At 40.5% G+C, this 23,039-nt stretch overlaps 1 protein-coding gene across 1 annotated transcript in view; it reads right to left on the reverse strand.

The window, feature by feature from the left end:
* Window positions 1–23,039, reverse strand: part of LOC122566054 (protein sickie-like) — a 101,877-nt gene that overhangs the window by 46,681 nt on the left and 32,157 nt on the right. Inside the window, exon 5 of the mRNA XM_043722764.1 lies at window positions 8,245–8,443. Within this exon, the coding sequence (XP_043578699.1) occupies window positions 8,245–8,443 (199 nt within the window). The remainder of the gene's footprint in view (window positions 1–8,244; window positions 8,444–23,039) is intronic.

Genomic DNA, 23,039 nt, shown 5'->3' on the forward strand with positions numbered 1-23,039 from the left:
TATATATATATATACACAGACCGGTACACCTAACTTTATCGCCGGGAATATCTCGCCTGTAATATTAAAAATGTAATATAGTATGTAATATAGTATGTAATATACTTAATGTAGCGTAATATTAAAAATATTAAAAAATGTCCCAGCTACAAGTTTTTATAGAGAACGTCGAGCTGTATCCACTAACGTGTTAAAAAATATGTGATTTCATTAAAAAAAAAACCTTGGTGATCTTCATAAGTCTTCTACCCGTTTATTTACGACAAAAGAAATTATGTTCTCACCGAAACCATTCAACTTGTATCTGAAACGTTTTTTAATATTATCAAAGACAGGCGAGATATTCCAGGTGATAAAGTTAGGTGGACTATCTCGTATATTTATACAATAGCTATGCAAAATATTCGCACCATCGTTGTATTTATTACAGCGTCTACAAGTTAGTTAATTAGATCCAAGTACAATTAAGTTTCGTATCATCTAGTAGTATCATCATATGGCTACAACAATTTGATACTACGAACACGAAATGTACAGGACGTGATAAAAGAAAACGATTCATTGGAAAATAAAGATGCGTGTCAATTTTTTTACAGACACTGCACGTGAGATAAAAATTGTATATTTAGCAGAGACGTTTCAGCAATTGCCGACACTAAGTATGTATTTAAGTAATGTATTTTTAGCTTTTTACTTTGATTATGTTTTCCGGTTTTCCGTTACCAACAGATGGAGATAGAGGGATACGAACTGTTCCTGGTTTTACAGAATGACTCAAAACGAATGAATAACGAGCGCTAAACTGTGAAAAAGCTTGTACTTATAATTAGCACAGTTTCTTCGGGTCTTCGATTTTTCTCCTTTCTCTCTTCGCTTAGGAAGCGAACGATTCTTCCCCTTTTTGTTTCTAACGAGTAAGTTGTTTTGTGCTTTCCGGGACACCGTACGGTACGTACGCACGTAGTGATAATACAGAGCAAGACTTTGCAAATGTAATTTAAAGATTAGTTCTACTCGGTACGAGATCGTCTAGAAATTTCTCATCAATTTTAACGAAGATCAGCTGCTACTAAATAGTTTTCCATTAAGAAAGGACGAATCGCGGAGACATTAAATTTAAAGCAGAGTAGGTTATAAAGTTAATTATAAACAGACTATAAAGACTATATCTAACAAGCGAAAGACGCTTTCATGTGCGTGGGTGCAACTAGCGTGACACGAACGTCAAGGACAACTGCAGATTTTTATCACGACCAACCCTTTCACGAGTTACGAGACTCTCCTGCACGTCGTAACAAAAGAATATTTGACGTAGCGAGTTAGAAGGATAATTAAATCTTCTCGGTTCATCACCACATTTAACAATCACAAAGGATTCTGTTGAAAAAAAGAACCTGGCCACGAACCTGGCATCGTTTCATCCCCTCGGCCAGAGCGGCGTTATCGAGGGGCAATTTTCAAAAACCTGTGCGCTGAGCCGGTGCACTACACGAGTAGGTATAGTATTTTTAACTCGGTCGAACGCGAGCAAGGGAGATGAAACAGAGAAAGAAAGATTTAAGGGTCTTAGAGCATCTAGTCAGTGGTTCTCTGCGTAAACGACGTTTACTAGCACAAAGCGAGCCATATGACAAATATTTCCCTCTTTCCAAGAGCACTCGCGTATTGCCTCTAACGGGGTACGCAATTTGGCGTGCAGCGCCAAGAGCGGCAAGGCAATAAAAAATGAAACTGAGAAAGAAGGAAAGAGCAAACAGACCTCTACGCGAACAAGCAATCTCCTGACTGCAGTATACGTCGTTAGAGTGATTTACTAGAATGAAAAAATCGTCTGGTCGGTAGAAAGGAGGGCGAAATAATTATCCAGTAAAATTGTACTGTTAAATCGCAATTCAAAAGGGGAATGTTTTCAGCTAATATTTGTATCAAATATCTTTCAAGATCAGTAGAAATGAAACAGAATTTCGTTCCATAAACCACCCCGTGTCAAACCATTTTGACAAATTTTACGGCAAGTGGATCGAGAACCCTTTAAATGTAGTGAGAGCCACTGATTTCTCGGGTGCTTCGGGGTTAAAGACCGGGTGCAGGTCTTACGTGTGCTTCGCGACTTCAATTTTCTCTCGTTGTCTTTCTCGGTGCCTCTCTCCCGTTTCCTTTCTCTTCTTTCGTTTACCGTCCCTCATCGTATCCTTCTTCGTTTTGAACGCTCTCTACATCCATCCCTTCGTCTCTATGTTCCTCTCTGTCTAGCAAAAGACGATACGAAAGAGACAGCCGATATCGACACTGACGAACACGATACCGTTTTTCTTTTTTCACTTCGTTCTCTGTCGCGGTCCAAGATGTCTCTTTGGGAGATTCCTGCAGGATTACAAGGCTTATGCTAAGCTCGTATCCAACGAGGGATTCGTTTGCCGGCAAAAACGATTTACTCTATGTAATTCCACTGTAATTGAAACAAATATCTACGAGCATGCATGCTCTTGTTCCGCCTGTTTGATTTTCGCACGTTTATTTCCATCTAGTTTTATTCATTCGAACGTGGCACTACAATATCATGCTTATTGCCCATTGTATTCATCGTGCTCCTTCTCTTGACTTTTCCTATCAAGAAGTTCGTATAAAAAATTAAATCAAAGGATAAAACGATGAGAACCTCGAAACCTATTCGATCTAGTCCTTTTTTAGCGGATAGGCACTTCCTGTTCGCGTTGAGCAACGCTGTTTAACGATAGTACTACAATTATCCGTGTGTTCCAGCTGTTGACAAATGCAGATGCTCTCGTTCTTTTTTTCTTTTCCGCCTGAGAATCCTTATCGGATTCCTGAGGAATTAGCTGTCGCACGATGAGATCACATCATGCCGGAAAAACGTGCAATGCCCTTGACTCCTTTTTTCGTTCGATGTAGATATTTTACGTGTGAATAAGATAAATTAGATGACTTTAAGCTGATTTAATTTACTTCGTTTCGGTGAGAAAACATTTGCTCTTCTTACTTCAGTCCAGATTCTGTTTATAGTAGATTTCTTAGGGGATTCAAAGTAAGCTTGATCAATAAGCCCGCCTGTGCGATAGCATTTCATTTCTGGACCTCTGGTAATCCTTCGTAATACCTTCGCTAATTGAAGTAAATACCACACTGCGCACGACTTTGATACATATGTACATGTGCTTCCAAGCAAGTAATCTTATGTACCCATAAGCGTATACACATGTGGGTGAATACACGTACATAAGCTCATTTATGATGTAGGTTTCCGCCAATAAAGCATTATATCAGCAGGTTCATTAAGCATGCGTCAAGTTTGAAGTAGCAGAATTATTTACATAGATATGCTGATCTCGGAATTTTTAACGTTTTAACGTTTTAACGTTGACAATGAAAATTCATTATTTAATTAAAAGCTATCGATTTCAATAATTTTCATATCTTTATAATAGAACTCTGTAACACCAGCAGAGCAACGAACGATTAACGAGAAAGTTAAGAACACGGTGTTTTAATACCTTTTATGTCGCTTATTCCTGAGGGATGCTAAATTATTTTAACCAAAACAACAAAAATCGAGAGTACTCTTTTCGTACGAAAAGGGAGTAGCAGCTGCAACTTTGTACCCTCGGCTCGAAGAGATAGACGAGAGTTACAAAAGATGTTGGTGGGGTTCCAGTAGTCGGATACAGAACAGCCATAAAATTTATCGAGCTTTCGGGGTGGCGGGAGTTAAGCTGTCACTGCACGCGACTGCGCCGCCGAACGTCCGCTTTATGAAAACGATGATTTCTGGGGAAAGATTTCCCGAAGGGGCCGTGCAGGATAATTCGGTTCTAATTCAAGCAGACTGTTCGCGCCACTGAATCGATTTGCAATCACATTCAAATATCAAATAAAAGTATTCATTCGCCTACAAATTCTTCTATATTCGTTCAATCGATATTTTTTTTTTTTTTTTTAAGCAAGGTCTATTAAAAATTACAATAATTACGTATTGGTTAAAAAATTGGTGAAACGTAAAACATTTCTGTTGATATACAAGTACTACTTTTTGAATATTCCAATATCTATCTTGTCATTTGAATACTCTTTTCAGCAAAAACGTATCCCGTTTTTGTATACATGGAATAGTAGTGAGAGCAATACAAGAATATGCAATCTGACCGTCAATTCGAGCAACTTCAAACCGATGGAAGTGTGTTGTTGAAAGTTATCGAAATGTTTTTATTAACTCTCTCCGGTTGCCAGCTGAATAGCACTTGACAAAACGTATCTACCATTTTCTTCGTTGGAGAACTTCTCTTGGCAACGGATTTTTACTGTTCCGCCCGTTGAATGAACTAACAGAGTTTCAAGGGCCATAAGTTTTTATTATCCATCTACTCTACACATACTTATTTAGGTTTAATTCATGCGTCGCGTAAAATATTCCTGACCATGTAATTTCTCGGTATACTCACGATCAGATAGAAACACCACAATTAACATTTCCATCAGCGAGGAAGATAGAATTAACAATTCCTGTTTCGTGATTGATAGAAATGAAACGAAACGAGACAAATTAAAGTTTGATATACCGCAATTAAGCAACCTAACCGTTAATCTAAGGCAAACAACGATAACGGTGAAAACAGCACGATACATCGTCGAAGGAAAACACAAACCCTAAATCTAAAATCTTTCTTGGAAATTTACTCTTCCTGTATCTAAGCGATATATTTCCTACATTCCAGAAATTGCCTTATCAAGGGAGAACGCTCTAGAACCCATCTAAAACAGCATAAATCAAAACCATGACCTAGACGTGTAGAGCCTGTCGCCTAGACCGTCTACTCTACCGCTTGCTGGATGAACGATGGAAAGGAAAGAATAAAAGCGACGAAGGGCTCCTAAAATAATATCGTAAACCACGAACGACGGCACGTCTTGTCTACGCACGTACGCACGCTTATGCGTGCTCGTACATATATTATGAACATGTTATAGGACGTGGAAGTCTATTTCGAACCGAAAGACATTCTGTATCCAGCCGCTCGCAACACGCTGGCTTTGATACAGCCACGATATATATGAGAGAACTGCATCCCCTTCAAACTTACCAGCGATCCTCAACCGTGTAAACAACTGGGGTAAGCAAACTTATATATCCACGAAGAAGGCAATTCGCGTTTAGAAAACGTTTTGTATTCGAAATTTGTTTTCCATTGTGCGACGGACGTGATTCGATTTCTCTCGAAGAGGTAAACTTCTTTGTATCAATTTGCATTGTACATTAAGCGGAATATGTTTTATTCATAAACGCATTTGTCGACTACGGAGCATTGTGTAACGCGATAAGATGTTATGCAAACTAAACGCACAACAAGTTAATAATTGACAGGTTTAATTCACGTGTCAGGACCATTGTAGTCGACTGTAGTCATTTTCATAAATTTGTGCCTCGCTCGAGAAGCAAATTAATTCTACCTCTTGGAAGAAATGTATTTCTTCTCGTTTGGCCATTACGATGAATATATTTACGCTCGTACGAATAACATATTCTTCTACGTATCGTATCAAGCGAAATTATTACTCGTGTATCATTAAAACGTCTTTCTTTCCCTTCCTTTGTGTAATTTATTTAATCGTTAAAGATATTTTGCCATCTTTAAATGAATTAGAATCTATTCAAATTCGGCCCTTTCTAATCTTAAGACCACGAACATTTCTATCTAACGAATAGAAGACCTGCACCAATCGTGCCATTTTTTGCGCTAAACAGGGTGACTATTCCCGTAGGTTGAGGACCACTGTAAATCGGCGTGCACATCTGGCCGTGGCCGCCCTGGAAACGTGGGAGTTGAGAGTAAAGTATAAACTATGGGGTGCCACCCCATCTCGTAGCGGGCTACCTACCTCCTCTCGGCCACCATAGATGTAGGTAATATCATCGTCCATACAAGTTACCCGCCATAATACGTACGTGTGCAAGCGCGTACACACGCGTACTCGCTATCAGTCGTACTTGTCGACTGGACCTAACGGAGTTTCGCGATGTGTATGTATACGTGTTAGTACGATGAGAACACGCTATTCGAGCCACGAGCGTACGAAATAGGGTGACCGAGGTATATACACGCATACACACGCTACAACAAATACTAGCACAGTTAGAAACTGGTGCAGATACGGCGCACTTTTGTTCAACACGGTTAGCTACACTTGCATGAAATAGAACGACTGATATGCGCGCATGTAACCACGATAGAGGGGGCAATACCGTATGTGTATGTACAACAGAGGGAAATGTGTATGAGTGTATGAGGGTGAAAGGGAAAGAGAGAGAGAGAGAGAGAGAGAGAGAAGTCGACGTTCGTACAAGAGAGCTCATATATTTAAAAGGGACACAGGGTCGCGTACCCCATGGAAGCCAGTTTCCATGGTGGTCCAGATCTCTCGTGGCAGCCAGAAATGCGCAAAGGGTTGCTAAAAGCCATTCACAGGACTAATGGCTAATGGGGTGTCCTTAACACGGTACCGAATCTACTGTGCCGCTTGCCACCCTCCACGAACCTTTGTGTCTTTAAGAATAAATTCCACGTGTTACCTCGAGATCTTAAGAAATTCGTTCAATCGAAACGCGTTTAATAAACGGTATAGATAGAAATTATGGGACTCCGTGAAATTTTAATTTTAATTAAGAAATCGAACGATAGAACTACCGATTTGTAATACATTGGATCGAGTAGTAAATTCGTTCGCTTATCAGTAATGTATGTATTTCGGAGAAAGTTGTAAGAAGTGTTTTGAAGAATGAGAAGATACAGGAATTTGAGATTTGCGATAAAGAACGTATATTTTTAAAGAAAGGAAATGAGTAAATTACTTCTCCATTAGGTAGACTATACGCAGAAATAATAGGACTTGACTTTGCTTTTCGAGAAAGTTTGAGGGAACTTATATTATTCAACTTTAATTAAATAGATGATTGTGATGGAACTAATATAATGAAAATGATTATACTTTCTACATTAAAAAAACATCTCTTGTATCTGCACTGAATCTATAAAGAATTTTCTTTTATAGCGCTAAAATAAAGTATCTTTCTCGTAAACAAATATACCGAAAACGCGTTGGTGAAAAATTCGACGCGAACAAATACGTGGAAAGCTAGACACATCAATCGCGAGAGAAGCAACAAAGGAGAAACGTGAAGTATCGCGAGGGGAAAACTGACAGTCGCGTCGAGAAAATGAAAGGGAATGCCAGAAACAGATAAACTGCAGGCACTAAAAGATCATGGCAGGATGTTACTTTGCGATAACTGTTCAGGACATTCGGTCGCTAATGACTTTCCATAAAAAGCAATTTGCACCATCAGTAGAGGGGGACTTGGAAAAAACAATGTCGCTTCTTTCGCATAATCTAATCTTGACTTTTCACTTTTTCTTTTATTCTCCCCTGCTTGTTACTTTGAATACTCTTGATAACGTTCGAATTATCTTACATTCTTTTACGTAGGACGATGCCTTTACATTTATTAGAATACTATAAAAGTTTCCTTCTTATTGGCGTTAGAAAATATTTTGAATAAAGCGAAGAAGATACAGACCAGACAGTTGTTTTCTGCTAATCCTTCGCGTTGAAAGGACACTACTCTGTCCTCAGAAGCAACTTCTAATATATTGTAGCTTTATTACGAATACTATATTTCTTTTTATGCATATAATTCTCCTCAATACATCGATAGATGTCAAATTTCTCCTTAGTTTAATCCTCTATTTTATTTCTCTATCTTAGTTGTTAAATATTTATCTCACACGGGAAGCACGGCGATTCGAAGACTGAAAAATATGAACTACATTCGTGCAAAGTGTCAAATTTTTCTTTAATTCCCCTATTAGTATTTTAAATGATATTTCATTATTGTATCACGAAGCTGTAACGTATGCGATTACCATAAATCCCAAGGTGGCCATAAATATCGCTTAAGTTGTCTTAAGTGCACCCGAAACTTCGTAATTTAATATATTAGTTACGTCAACATATTACCATCTAACGTAGTGCAGATCCAAGTTTATCGAGCAAAGTATATATCGACGTTAAACTAACCAATTCAAGTTAATTAACTAAAAAACTCTCTACCAGCAAAATGTTACTTATCCTCGTAATTAATTAAAGTAATCGTAAAACTCAACAATCTTGATCCACGGACATCGTTAGAAAATTAAACGCGTGGGGGCTGTTGCAAGTACAGCCAATCGATACTTTGCAAAGTTTCCGCTTGAAACAAGGAAACTTACCAAGTTGTGATTGATGCGTCGGCGTCGGAGCGGGCCTAACCTTGTCTGGAGGACATCTCCTGGTGGCGGCTACGGTGGCAGGTAAGGGTATACTCGTCGTTCCAGCGCCGGGTCCGCCACCTGCACCACCCACTGCCGACTGCTTATTGTACGGAGACGGCAATCTGGAACAAAGAGATCAATTTAGAAAGCATCGTCCCAATGGGGTCGTTACTGTTATTCAGACTGAAATCGTTTCTGGTCCCAAACGATGGTCGTATCTACCTGTTACTTTGTAAGTAGCTAGTTTCCTAAACATTCCTTCTTTCATCATATACCTAATTCCGTTCTTGCATTTGATTTGCATCGAAATGAAAAACGTGCCATGTCGCGAAATTATTTACGCTTGCACGTCAGTAGGATTATTATTGATGTATTTCCGAAAGGAATTTAAAAGATCAAGACATTTAACTCGGAAGATTCTCGGCATAAAATTATATCAGAAATTACAAAATCTTCAAATTTTTCAATGTCAGATGGGTGGAGATTCAGTTATTCAACGTAAGTGTTTAATACTAGACCAGATTCGTTCTCATGGTCGTAATTGGAAAAATTAGTACTTAAAGCACTCGTAATCTTTTCTCTCCATACTCTACAAATTACATCCTTCTGCGCTAAAGAGATTGTCTCCTATTTCTGGCTATTTTGTATCTTTTGACATTTCAAGTTTGACGATTATGGAGCAGCATCCATTCGACGTTGACGATAGGCAAGCGACTACCGACGATGCTTCATCACGTTCACGGTCACGACTGTTGACCGTGCAATTATTGTTCCACGGATCTGCTCGAAACTGCCTTTCCGAGAACTGTTTGTTTTCCAAAGGCCAGAGGCTGTACTTAAGCTTTTCAAGCAGGCCGACGAATCGCATCAAAAGCTGTAAAGCATTACGGCAGCGACGCGTAACGCGACGATGAAATTTCACGCCGTCGCGTCGACTCGTCGAAACGGAAGTACAGATAACCATCCGGTAATTATGCCACTTAATTACTCTCTCTCTGCTCACCGAGGTAATCTCGACTGCATCGCGTCACTCGGCTAGCAAGGGAATAATACTCGCATGTGTTCAGACACGGCACGTGCGCCGCGTGAACGGAAAATCAGGCCGAACGATTAGAGCAGAGCTCGCTGGAACGCCGACGGAAATTCTTCATCGGTGTTGCTTTGGTATAAACGTGCAACCGGATCGCATACCGAAATCATGTGCTCTCAAGTCGGGAAAAGCAAGATTAAAGAAAGAAAGAGACGGAGGAGCAACAAGAGGGAGAGGAAAGAGAGCGAAACCGGAGAAAAAAAGAAGGAAACTCGACGAGGGCGTTAACGTGGCCCAAAGAAAACGCTGGTAAATGAAAACACGAAGAGGGAGAGTCTCGTTGGTGGTCGTTTCGCGTTCGTAGCATACGGCGTTCCCTTCGACGGAATACTTTTTTTCTCCTCGAAGCATCGCCGTACTTTCCTTTTCGTTCTGGTGTAGGGTGCCGTGAAATCGGTCTGCAGAACTTCTTTGAATCAGCAACCCGGTGACGAGAGGGTGATACAAATTTTAATAAGCGAGGTATCTCGAATAGTAATGCGGAAAAAATCATTTTCACCTCTTCAAATGCCGCCGCATCCGCCCTGTTAGTTCGTCACGCATAATTTTGTGGCTTTTATCGCGAGAACAATTAACATCTGCATTTCAAAGGAATATATCGGAATTTTCATACAGTACTAACGAATACTTAACGAATACTGTGCTCCAATGTTTTCGTTAGTTGTTATACGCAGCAGTGTATATACTGCGTATTTAACGGGACACAAATGCGTTTGCAAATGGGTTAGAAATTATTTATCGAGCGAAAGAACGCAACGAAGAATAGATGCTCCCGTGGGAATAAAATAAGAGGAAAACATCGGAGAAAAGGAAAGGGAAGACGCCGGAGGCAAAACCCATGAGACATACAGCGTTCGCGAAACTAACTGAGAAGTAACTCGTGGAAACGTAAAATGTATGGTTTGTCTGCAGCAAGTTAACAACACTGGGTGCATCGTTCGTGGTCGCGTCATCAGAGAACGGTAAATATTTGGTTAAAACGATGACGTCGGCACGTAGGTACTCAAAGAAGCGCCGGCTTTTTCCCAATTCTCCTACACGCGCCATTATTCAGCCAGATTTCTTATCCCCTTTGTTGATGAATCAACCAATAAAAGCGCCGCTTTCCTGGAAACCAGGACTAAAAGAATTCGTTTGTTCTCGTTTTGGGATGTTTTCATTGAAATGTCAGCGAATACGTGGAATCTCCCTCTCTCTCTCTCTCTCTCTCTCTCTCTCTCTCTCGAGGGGAAACTAAATTCGACGAACATAGACGTTCGCTAAATTAAAATTAAAATCAATTGAAATTTATTCTATTACGGAAATATTGCACCTGCGTGAGTATAAAATTTTGCAAACGTACAGCGAGTAGCGTAGCATACCAGCTAACAAAGGACAGTATTTCACAGGTTAAAATTGTAATTTATAATCTTGCTCAACGACGATGATAATTAATTCTCGAATAATTTTTACGGTATCGTAGACGTGCTGTTTCAGAAACCAGCCCTTGATGCGTTCATCTTTTTAACGAAATATCTATTTCAGCTCACGCTACCTGGACAAGCATTGATTAATATACATGATATGCGTAGGAACGTGTTGTTAAGCCTCTATTTTACAGGATATACGTAAGTCGCGATTATTTTCAAGCCTCAGGATAAATTGTCCCAACAAGACGCGTTAATCGCCCGACCTCCTTTTACGACCAGATTAAAAATTTGAAATGGCACGGTTATGCCCGTATTATAATGCATAAAGGATGGCCAGATGTTTATTGGAACTGTATTTGTACTGATAAGCGAGATACATCCCGAATGTTCCCTCAGGATATACGAGGATACGAGAGCCGTGTCGACTGGACGATATTGCTCGTAAGAATCCATACAGAACCGGTTATTCTCCTTAAAAACGAATCATCTACCCACACGTTCGAAACTGCGCTGAGATAACGTAGATATAAATACGAGCACCGTGGATCGTTGATTTAGCTTTTAATATTAAATTAAATACTTCTATTCAGTTTCTATTTAGTTAACACGAGAAAACGCGAACAAATGAAATGGCAGGGAAACGAGTAAATACGACTAGCACACGCATAACTTCGTTTCAAACTATATAATTTTTATCTTTTATTTTCATCTGCTTGTACGCAATACACTTTTCTCCTTTCACGGTGCGTTCGGAAAAGATAAGACATAAGGCTACCATTTCTCGACAGTGTTTAAAATACTTACTCCTATGTTTAACTTAATGGAGTTCACCTCTACACAACGAAAGAATAATTACATCTTCCATAGGCCGACAAATTTCTTGAAGGAAATTTGTCTTTCATAGTGTTATATATATGCTTAATTATATATTATGCAGATTAAATTTTTCAAGTTTCTCTACGGTATCGTAATTACTATTTAATCGGTAAGTTCAACATCGCAGTAGATCCGGACATTGGTCAGACATAACACATCGCCAACTTTTACTACGACACTTTCCTATCTATATGGATATTTATTCGGTTCAACACCGGATGTATTCATTACTATCTAATGACAAAATTCGCAATCGCTCAGCAGTTGCCAACTCAATAGAAGAATACTAGCGTACTCATAACGGCGACGGTAGTTTTGACGATTAGCATTAAAGTAATCAGCGTAGATAGCGTAAGAAACTAGCTAAAAAATAATTCGTAACCTGTTTTACGCGAAAGCGAAAGTATTCCGACGCCACAGATAAAAAATGTAAAATTGGCCAAGCAGTCGGCGTTAACGTTTCACGGGTCTTCAGTTCCAGGGTCTTTTTTGTTTCACCGTAATACTTCGCCGATATCTATCCAAACGAGGTATCCTATGAATTCAGTAGTCGGCCGATACATCACGAGTCCGAGCAAATATCGACGGAAGAATGGTTTTCAAATCATTCGTATTCTGTGAAAGAGAAACGACACGGCGGCCCATCGAGATTTACGGGCTTTTCTCTGCCGTAGAATCGTTGGGCGCAACAGCGTGTGAGATTTGTAGCGTGATATATCGGCGGTAGAAGGTCGACTGATCAAAAAAAATTGAAATCCTTTCCGCGAGCTGGGCCTGCGATGGTAGGGACGCTGGATCCGCGTCAAACGAAGGAAAAAAGCGTTTCAATCTTACGAAGAAGGCCGGGATAGAGCGTTTCGCGAATATTTACGAGGGTAATATCAGGAATTAATGTCCCCGGCTGGTGTTGCGAACGGCAGCGCCATTGCTCTCACGTTTTGCAATTTCTGCCGACTTGTCTGCAACCGGCCGACATATTAATATGGCAAGATATGACGTGCCTCGGCTGTAAACATCATCTTTACGATGTCTTTGTCCCTCGTTTGTAAGCAAACGACGTTTCTTCGAATGGCGGTACGTCATCGAAAATATTATTAAGCTCGGAGCATCGAGGATCAGGCACTAAGGGCGTAAAACTTCTAAGCTTGCGCTTAGCGAAGTACACCCTTACGCGGATATTGGCAAGTGTCGCGAACCTAACGAGATAGAACGGTATTTGAAAGCTCTAAGCGGCTTAAACAGAGTTCGACGGTCAAATACGACAACTATAGACACTTGATTGGAAGCTCGATTGCGACTCTCTACGACATTAATCGCTCGCTAATTGACATTTCTATTCAGACGTATAATATATAGAACGATAGGAATAGAATTCTTAACTTCAAAGGTGGATCGTTACTCCGGATAAAAGGAAACGTCGTAACGAATATCAGTTGAAAGATTAATGCTTGTACGGTTACGAATAGACCGTACATTGTCGTGAGAAATTTGAAAGTGGAAAAATGCAAACAATTTGCAAAATGCCGTAAGATATCCAGAGTATAGTAGTCTCTATTGATATTTAGCGAGAAAAACAATTTTCTAACCAGGTTTCATCTTCTCGGTTATATTCGTAAAGACGTGGATATTTATAAAAGCCCGTAGTCTATTTATAAATAATACACTTATTTCTGATCCGTAAATTTAAAAACGTGCAGAAAAAATTTGTCATGAAATTTACAGATATGTTATTTGCCGCGATTTCACACTTCTCACCTCGTCACGTGACACGCGAAACAACGACGATGAGTCGTCATATGCCGAAATAAAATCTGTTAATTAGCAAACTTGTTATCGACTCGATACGCTGCTCCTTTAGTTCCACAAGTTGTTAACGCGACTGGTCGATCACGTTTCAAGAATTTCATATGCAACTCGCGTGAACGGGCACGCACACAAACGCTGCTTGTGTTTCGTGCAGTCGCACGATATTGACACGTCGCGGAGACAATTAATGCAGACACAGGCATGTAGATACGTATGCACCCGTATACGTAGCTACGGACAAAGGGGAAGGGGGTTCCGTTAATTACTCAAGCTTCTGGCTTCCATATCCGATGGGAGACCCTCGAGGATCGATATCCGATTTCTCATCCCTGCTACTTCAAGCGTCAAGCACGCACTTCCGAAAAGTGATAGGATTCTTGGAAAATGTAACGAGATTCTTATCTCCGATACCATGCACACGTATTGAAGCGACGTACATATGCTACGCGATACCCGTATGACGAAACGCATGCACGATACGTTTACAAACTACACGTGCGACTCAAGTTGATTAATTAGAACGTTAAGACGTATATTTTCACATCGTCCCGATAAACTCCGAGTTTATATTTAAAATGGAGTGTCCTATACCTTTCACGCTATTAACCCATAATTCGTTTATGCGATTAAACATTTAACCGCTGGAATTTCCCCCTTCCAATGATACTCAACATCTCTGACTATCCATAGAGATTTTCCACAGCGATAATATATCGACTAGATCCAATATCTCTTACGAAACACGTAATACCACGGTAGATAATAGCTGCTTCTAAAAAGCGAGCTTCTAAATTTCCTATTCAAACGAAAAATACTTCACCTCGGAGCTGTGTTTGTCGGCGGGGAAAAATCGCGAAGAATACTGCCTTCGCCAGCGAGCTGTTTTCAGCGCTCTCGTGGTGCGGCATACGTAACATCGATCGTCCATAAAAAATCGAGATCGTTAACGAGTTAACGGCGATAAATAACAGAGCTGGACGGCGGAGCAGCGCGTAAAATTACGGTTTTACCTGAACGAGACGAGTAGTCTGGAGACTGGAGAGGCGTAGCTGCGAGGTGAGTTCGTGAAAGCGCGAACGACGCAGGTACCCCACCTCGAAGCCCGATCGTGTCTTCGTGGCCAGATCTAATTGGTCGGTGGATTCGAAAAATCGGCGCGGATCGAGCCCGCTAGTTTCGAAGCAATTAGAAGGAATGTCGCCGGGTGCCGTGGCGTCGATAGGCATCTGGCGCAGCTTTTATCTGGCCGAGAGTCCAACCTAACCCCGGTGTTCTGCGCTTAGGCAAAAGTGCCGTTAGAAACTGTCCTCTCCTATGTGCTTAACTATATCGGACTATGGCGCGCCATTTACGTGGATAGTTCTGCACCTAGCGCAGATAACCGTAGCCAGAGGTCGGTCAACCGATGTCACGGACTGATTCTACTAATTGCCATACTTTCCACCGTGTCTTCCTTCCTCGTTTTGTACTTTGCCCCCCTTCTCAATCGCGCCGCCGACTTTCATACTTTCCTGTACAAAACCGCGGATGGAATTTGTATCTTGTTGGAGGTTTGTCATAAGCAGACTCTTAATGCGATACGAAAAACGCGACGCGATAGTCGACGTGGTTCACCGAAAGTAAGAGAACGACCAGATGTACGTGTTAATCGCGTAAGTAGAGAAGACGAAGAAGAATAAGAATGAACAGAAGTTGGATCTTGGATTTGATTTTAAGGAATCCGAAAATGAAGAAGAATCGACGATCGCATGGAAGATCGGTAGCGTTCGTTTCCGAATATAAATATTTTATGAAAAATAAAAAATCGATCCATTGCTTGTATGTTTAATTTATCTGGTGTTTCTCATATTTGATTCCTTTTTCTCCTTTTCCTTTTTTTTTTTTTTGCAAGATTAGAATATAAATAACACTTGTTAATTACAGATTCAACCGGTTCGCGTGAAACCTGAACTGCATTTAGCGAAGTTTTCCTAATAATTAAGGTATCGTGTTGAACTGGACTTCTGGCTATATTTTCATATATGTATATCGGTAGCCATTTCTATGCTGTTCGAGATTTTCGCATTTTAGGAATCGACATAAATGTATATTATAAATAAGCTCAACTCGTATTTAGTATATTTAACGCGACTGAATAGTTGGCGTGAATGAATCTGGTAATTTATACACGGTATTAGGGGTAATTGCATGCTTAACCAGTTCTTTTGAGGACCAGTTTGCAACGACAGTGAAAGCCCCACACAGAAAACCTCGTTGGAAGTTGCCACGATCTTTAGGCGGATGATTTTTCAACCGTATAGAAACGATAAACCGTATACAAATGCAAATTGCGGCAACGTGCACAGAAATTTTACCTACCAAAAGCAATCATTCTTGCTAGATATTGCTTGCAATAATATTTGCAATTTGTTAAGGAAATATAGCTCGAGTAAAAAGAATCCGAAAAGTATCACATTTATGCAACTATATTCAAAATTGATGATCATTGTTACGAGGCAATAAGATTTGAAATGGTATATTTTAAAACGTGGAATATGTAATCCAACGGTTCGGATATCGCTGCAAGAGCATCTTTCAGAATATGTATATGCGCGCGCGCGTGTGTGTGTGTACTATGCTTCTGAAAGGTTAAACTAATAAAAAAGGTAAGTGCTTTTCCAAATAAAATGTCGGTAACATTTGTCTTACTCTAATTCGACTTGCTCTCAAAGAAAGGCAAATATACAATAAGTTAACGAAATAAGGCTTGTACGTCGCTGGACAGAAATTTGCATGAAAATGTAGCTAAACTGAATATCTCAACAGAAATATCTGCTTAAAATCCGAGGAAAGGCTCTGATGTATTCACCGGCATGGTAGAAGCAAAGGAGCATAAGATCGTTAAGTTTGAATAAAATTACCATATTAAATAAGTTGAAAATTAAGATGTAAATTATAGCGAAACATAATTGTCGAAAAATAAAAAAAAAGGAACAAAGGATAAACGAGGTATACAACTATGGTATACTTGGAAAAATAACAAACGCTTGATCATCCGTTGAGGTAATTCATCTGCAATTAAACGAACGTAAGAGAAACAGCATAACGTTGTGATATAAATCTGCGTCAAGTAGTAAGGTATATAAGAGAAGGTTCGCGTGACAAGCGTGTTACTCGAATGCTTCGCGTGAATAGCTAATTCATTCGTGGTATTAGGAAATGTTGTGTGTCATCGGTGGATACGAGCCAAATGTAAAGTTATTTTGAAGTTAACTAGAGACGTCAATTTCGTATAAAGTATTGCACGTTTACACATTTGCCGAAGAAGATCGGTTTAAGTGCAACGACCTGATAAGTGGAGATTACGCGGAAACCGTTCAGTTTTATCTAAAATAATAAATACTGTTGTTCTTAGGAAGCACATGGAATCGATAATACGATTGAGCTACCGTAGAATAACAAAATAACGCACACGGCCATCGTCGGTAATTATGGATCGTTAATTAAAAAGATTAGCCACTAAGCTTATCGATCAAAGAGATATAGTAAAATCGTTAGCACTATGAATTTTTCCGACGCGTTAAAACACATATCGTACGTACGAAAATACGAATAATTTTAACCGCGTTTTTAGTTTCTTTGGCAAGTCAGATACGCAAAATTCGACAGGTGTGCGCAGCCTCTCGTGAGCGGTTGCATAGCGAAACCGCATAGAACGAGGTAAAGGTATAAATGGGTTTCGATGCACGCCAGACACTCGTGTTTAAGACTTCCACGTATCAAGAGCGTGCATCTCAGGATCCCGATGATTTACGCGAAAAAGCCTCGATAATTAATTCGAAGTGGAATAATTACTGTTCGCGAGGAGGCTATAAGGCCGATTCTCGAGTGGTTGAAAGGAGCACGAGGAGAAAGTACGTTAAGCCGAAGGAGCCGTTGCACGTTGTTCCAGAGCACGAGATAAATTTAGATAATCTCGAGAAAAAGGACGGTGTTCTACCAGGAAGGCCGACGCACTATTCCACGCGGACGATATTATTATCACAAGCGTCCAGAGCACCGCTTATTATTCCCCACGTTGAGAAACGCAAGGACGCGGGACAAGCGTTTATTACACGCGGGTGTATTCAGCCTTCCGATGACTAACGTCGCTTAATATACATCGCCATTTGGCAAAAGAAAACTGCCTTCTGATCGAGCAATATTTTTCCTTTCCGAATATTTTTTTAGGTATTAAAAGGTCGCGTAAATTGAACGAAACTCTCGAGCAATATCAAGTTAACGAAATCCAGCTGAGACCTCTTCCAAGAATCGCTTCGACTCGAATAAAAACAATCATCGATTGCCTATAATCATCGAACTCATAAATATTGTTTCGTCTTACGAAAATAATCGAGTTCAAGAAACTGTACGCGATCTATAACGTGAGATGGCGAGCGAAAAAATCTCTACGAGAATTAATTACAAGCTTATTACGTTCTTACCTAATAACGAAACGCGAAACAAACCCACGTATTTAGTGTTTATATTTTCGTTTTCTTGTTCAAAAGAAATACAGAATTTCTATAAAAATCCACAGTCATAAACGTAACTACAAGCCGGTCCAGTTAAGCAAGAATATATCGGTACTGTTAGATGTAATTTCGATCTATTTATAAAACTGGTTACAAAAAGCATTAATTTTCATCAGAAAGACATCGCGTCCACGATCTTGCGTTGCGCACTGTAATTTTCTCGTGACTGTCGACCGACTCACGTGATATTACCGCCTTTTCATCATAGCCAAGATAATTTTGAAGAAACATTAAAGTAACATCGATAAGTGAATATCGTTGGAAAAAATTGCCGGTTGTACGCGTTTCACGTGTAACAGGATGCAAAGGCTTTGATTTAAGGAACGGCAAATACCTAAGTGAACCACCGAACAAAAAGGTTGGTCGGCCGCGAGTTCTCAGGGCACGGCCGGATCTTCGCTTCGAAACGATCGAACGCCGCTCTTTGTTCGCGACAAGAGACCGTCGAAAGGTTACACTTAATTATGACATTCGAGGAGGCACGTTTTGCCAGCGGAAAGTGACTTTCCCTCCAGTGTTTGTATTACGAAGAATACGTTCGAGTAATCGACAAGTTCGAGTAACAGTTTTATCACGTGTACACTTACGATATATACTTTCTGCAAAGTAATCGACAAATATACATGGAGTTTGTAAAATATTACAAATCCATCTAAAATATTTGGTGGTCTTGTTCGTCGATGCTACTTGACAGATTACCTTCTTCTTATAAACTTTCATTTAACATTCCTACTATATCGAGACGTATTAAAATCGATACTATTTCAACAGTAATCACAGGTTTGATTAAAACTTTCTGCAAATGATACGAGTGGTTTGTAACGAATAAAATTTTATCATTATTAATCGATTACTTGAATCGATTGGAATCCTAATTAAATTTGTGCAATACAGTTGTACGGATAATTAGGTATAAAGGCAAGAAATCAGAGGGTCTGAAGGATCGTTCTTCGGTCTCTTCGCGTTGACCGAAATAATCGAGTCCTTTTGTTCGATGAGCCTCGTTCGACATATTCAAATGTTGCGCAACGCGAGGACCATGCGTTTTAATTACAATCTCTCCATCTGCTCCTCTAACGAGTCGTGTCAAATCAGCGAAACAGAGTTGCTGGCGTTTTCCGAACATCGCGTACCGATCGGCTTTCGTTGAAAAGCAGGAAATTCAAAGGCGAAACGTTACAGAGGCAACGGTGACATCGCATTGAGCGCCGCGTAATCGTCGGATCGATCTTTCGACGTTGAACTACGCACTTTAACGAGGCGATCGCTAACAGGAGCGAAAACGTACTCGAGAATCTATTTCTGCGGCCATTCACATCGAAAACATGGACTCACGCTCGTCTCTCGGATGTCTTTGAACTCGTTCGCTAAATAAAGAGAATTTCAGCTAACAAACGAAGGGAAAGGGAGACGACGACGACGACGACGACGACGACAACGACAACGACGACGACCACGAAACGAAGGGAGAGGAACGATGGGCCCCGCGTGAAATAATCGCACGAGTCGCGAATAATAAATCAAACGGGTCGACTTACAGGCGTAGTCGGTGAAAAAGGAGAGACGAAAGGGCAAGGAAAAAGGAAATACGCGAGAAAGAAAGAGAAAGTATCTGTTCGGTATCGCGACCCGTGCTGTGCCACGTGCTTCGCGAATAACCGACCCGTGCTCAGCTTCTTTATTTCTTTTCTTTGCCCTTTCTTTTTTTCCTCTTCCACTAGTTTCTTCCGTTTCTTGTTTCCTTTAATACGCCACGATACACTTTATTCTCTCCTAGAGTTTTTCGTTAGATGATTAATCTTTCGGTCGAACGTTCCTTCCGTTTCATAAATCTTGCGAGAACGTTCGTTCGACAATCGGTAGATACCGGCAGCTTTGTCGCCAATCGATATTCCTCTGTTATAAAGCGCAGCTACGTATACGAGACAAACGATGCGATGCGATTGTAATTACCGCGATACGATTTATTGATACTTACGTCGACGTTTCTCATTTTATCAGCCTTAAATATCTGCCAGTCCATTAAATTCTTCCTATTTTACATACGGCTCGTTCAATGACCGACTATATGCAAACTTATTATCATCTCACTGTCCGAAACAGACATATCTTTCGCGATCGGACTTGTTCGTCAAAATACCATCGATCGTATTTTAATCGATCGTCGTCTGATATTCGTATACTTGTACTTTAATTCTAGCTTTTTAATCACGTATTCAACTAAAAATGGCGCACTACCGTTCCGCAGGGACCGTTTGATTCGCATCTGTTTGACACATCGCAACGAGCACAAAGCAACGGAACACTTGGCCGAGCTATATGGGCAAAAATATCGAGGTTGCAAAGCGAAACACGAATTTTGTACGCGAGCATTGTATCGGCGTTATCACGTCCGCGGGTACGCGACGAAGGTCGTGTTACAAAATATGAAACTCCATTGATTCCGGGCAGGACACATGAACCAGAACAAAGGCAGCCATTTAATAGGAACTTGATGCATTTGAATTGCACAGAAATCGAGTTGCTTCGCGTGGAGCGAAGTTTATTCGAAAGGCGTCGTGCCAACAGACCGGTTCTCCCACGGAACAGCCAGGACTTCGTTTACGACAGAATTTCGCAAAACCGATTTTTTACCTCCATTGTGTGATACACCGTCGGAGCATTGGCTCGACGAGTTAGCTTCATCTGGCAAAAATAACATAAATACGACGTTTGTCTATGCCTTTCGCTCTTTAAAAGGAAACTTTGCTTTTCGTCGATCGAATGCCAGGTGCGTAGAATTCGAGGGTCGTGGGATTCGTGGTCCCTAAAAATTATTAGGGTCTCCCCAACTCGTCCCTTCTAATGCCGCCTAAGCTTTTTTTCATCCCCGAATTCGGCTCGTGTCGGAATCGTCTTTCTAAGCTGCTATAACGTTAACGTTTTCATCGAACGTACAAGTTATAGCTAGTTTTATTATTATTATTATTATTATTATCATCATCATCATCATCATCATTGTTATTATTATTACTATTATTATTATTTTCGACGATATACTTTGGTTCAGATTTATATCGATAAACATCGTTGCAGCCAATTGTTTGTTAAACAAGATTTTTCCAGATGGGTGTAATAACGATCGAAGCAATTTCGACATAACGTTATTGTTCGTATTACGTGCATTATACGAGCGCTACGATAACACCAGAAGTAGCGCAAAAATGTTTCGAATAGATAACGGAACATTATCGTCGACGTACGATTTGTTATACACGCGACAGTAGTCGTTTCACGCGCGTTACGAGACAGATATTTTTTCGAAGAAGCGTAAGAATATGTAGTTGGTTGATCGGCGTAACTAAAAATATAGCGTTGCATTGAAAAGAACGCGCTTTCTAAAGCAAGAAATCAATTAATTAAAGGATGAAATTAATTCTAGATTACAGTTCGTTCCGCGAACACGCTTCATTTTGCGCGCACATACTGTATGCGGATTATTCTTAATACAAACTGGATTTTCACGTTTCAAGATTTGTTCGGTAATCGGATATCGATCGTCGGAGAATATTCAATGTCCGTCCTATCCTTCTACTAACGACGATTTGCAACGCGAATATTGGCAGCGGACAATTGGCGTCGATCGACAGAAAGATATCCTCCTCTTTGCTAAGAAATAACAGTATGAAGGTTTTTTCTTTTTCTCGCTCGTGTGAAACGCAGATGATCTACAATTGGAAAGATGCCGTGACAGAATGTTCTCATCGAATCGCGTGTTCGCGTCGGAGGTTCTCGTACAGAAGGTGTCGAGGTGCGACCTGCAGTCAAGGCCTAACCGGTCTTCGGGGCCCCGTGGCGATGGCCACTCGGAACACGAGGCGGGGTATCTGGTTTTGAATTTTTCCTTTCTCAATATAGATCGTGACCGAGCATGTCTTATTCGTCTGTATCGCGTAATTATACAGGCCGGGTGATTCTCATTTTTACAGTTCTTTCCGTTCGCTCTCCTCTATGATCGCTTAAGCTCTACGAGAATGCTTCTCGATACTCGAAATTTTAATCGCTACCGATTCGTATATTTTATTATTCGAGTTACGCTGTTATCTGCTGTTACTCGAGCGAAAAATTATAGGCAATGCGAAGATTTTTAAAACGTGCAATAACCGACTGTTTAGTCAGAGACACTGACATTTTCTCCATTGGATGATCAAGTAAAAACCACGTATACCGTCGTCCGGTGTGAACACAGTCCGTGTTGAAGGAAATGCAACGTATCTCGTGGGTGCGGCCGAATTTTGGTAATTAGTTTACGCGTTGCGAGATAGAAAAGCTTGAAAATCATTGGTACAAACTATTTGACTTCCGACGAGTCCAGACAAATGGAATTCAAACAGAGTATTCTTTACGAGGAGCAGGTCGTTTTCCTTCTTGTCATAATAAATTCAGCATGCTGCAATTCGCGTAAATGTTAGTCGTAAAACGTTTAACGTTCGAAGGCTATAGTTAATCCGAGCCACAAGACGTATTCGTTGGCGTGATACGGGTAGATCGTGAAATCCAGAAGCCGCGTGGAGACATAGAACACACTTCAGCTTGCAAGGCGGTCATCGTGAAAGTTCAATCCGCGAACTAAGTATGTATTATACATACGTAAGATCGCATGGTAATCTATTCGGTGGAGGAAGCATCGCGTTAGCTGATCGTGAGTCGAGGCGAACAAAGATATTTAAACACGTCGTACATAATTTATTTGGAATCCGGCTTGGTTGGAATTCACGAAGAAAAATCGGAGGAAACGCGCGGAAGGAGGTGGGAAAGATTCGCAAACGAAATAACCGGTTTTCGGTTGGTGGAAGTATCGGGAGAAGTGGCGGCGAAAGGGTCGAGAAACTGAAATCGAATCACGAAGAACGATACCTGTGCGCTTCCGGTGAATTTGGCAAGCTGCGTGCCTTCCTGCTGGCCCCACCGCTGCTTCCGCTGTTTCCCATTTTGCAGCGATTTC

The sequence above is a fragment of the Bombus pyrosoma genome, linkage group LG3 (genome assembly GCF_014825855.1).
Source record: "Bombus pyrosoma isolate SC7728 linkage group LG3, ASM1482585v1, whole genome shotgun sequence".
Taxonomy (NCBI): domain Eukaryota; kingdom Metazoa; phylum Arthropoda; class Insecta; order Hymenoptera; family Apidae; genus Bombus; species Bombus pyrosoma.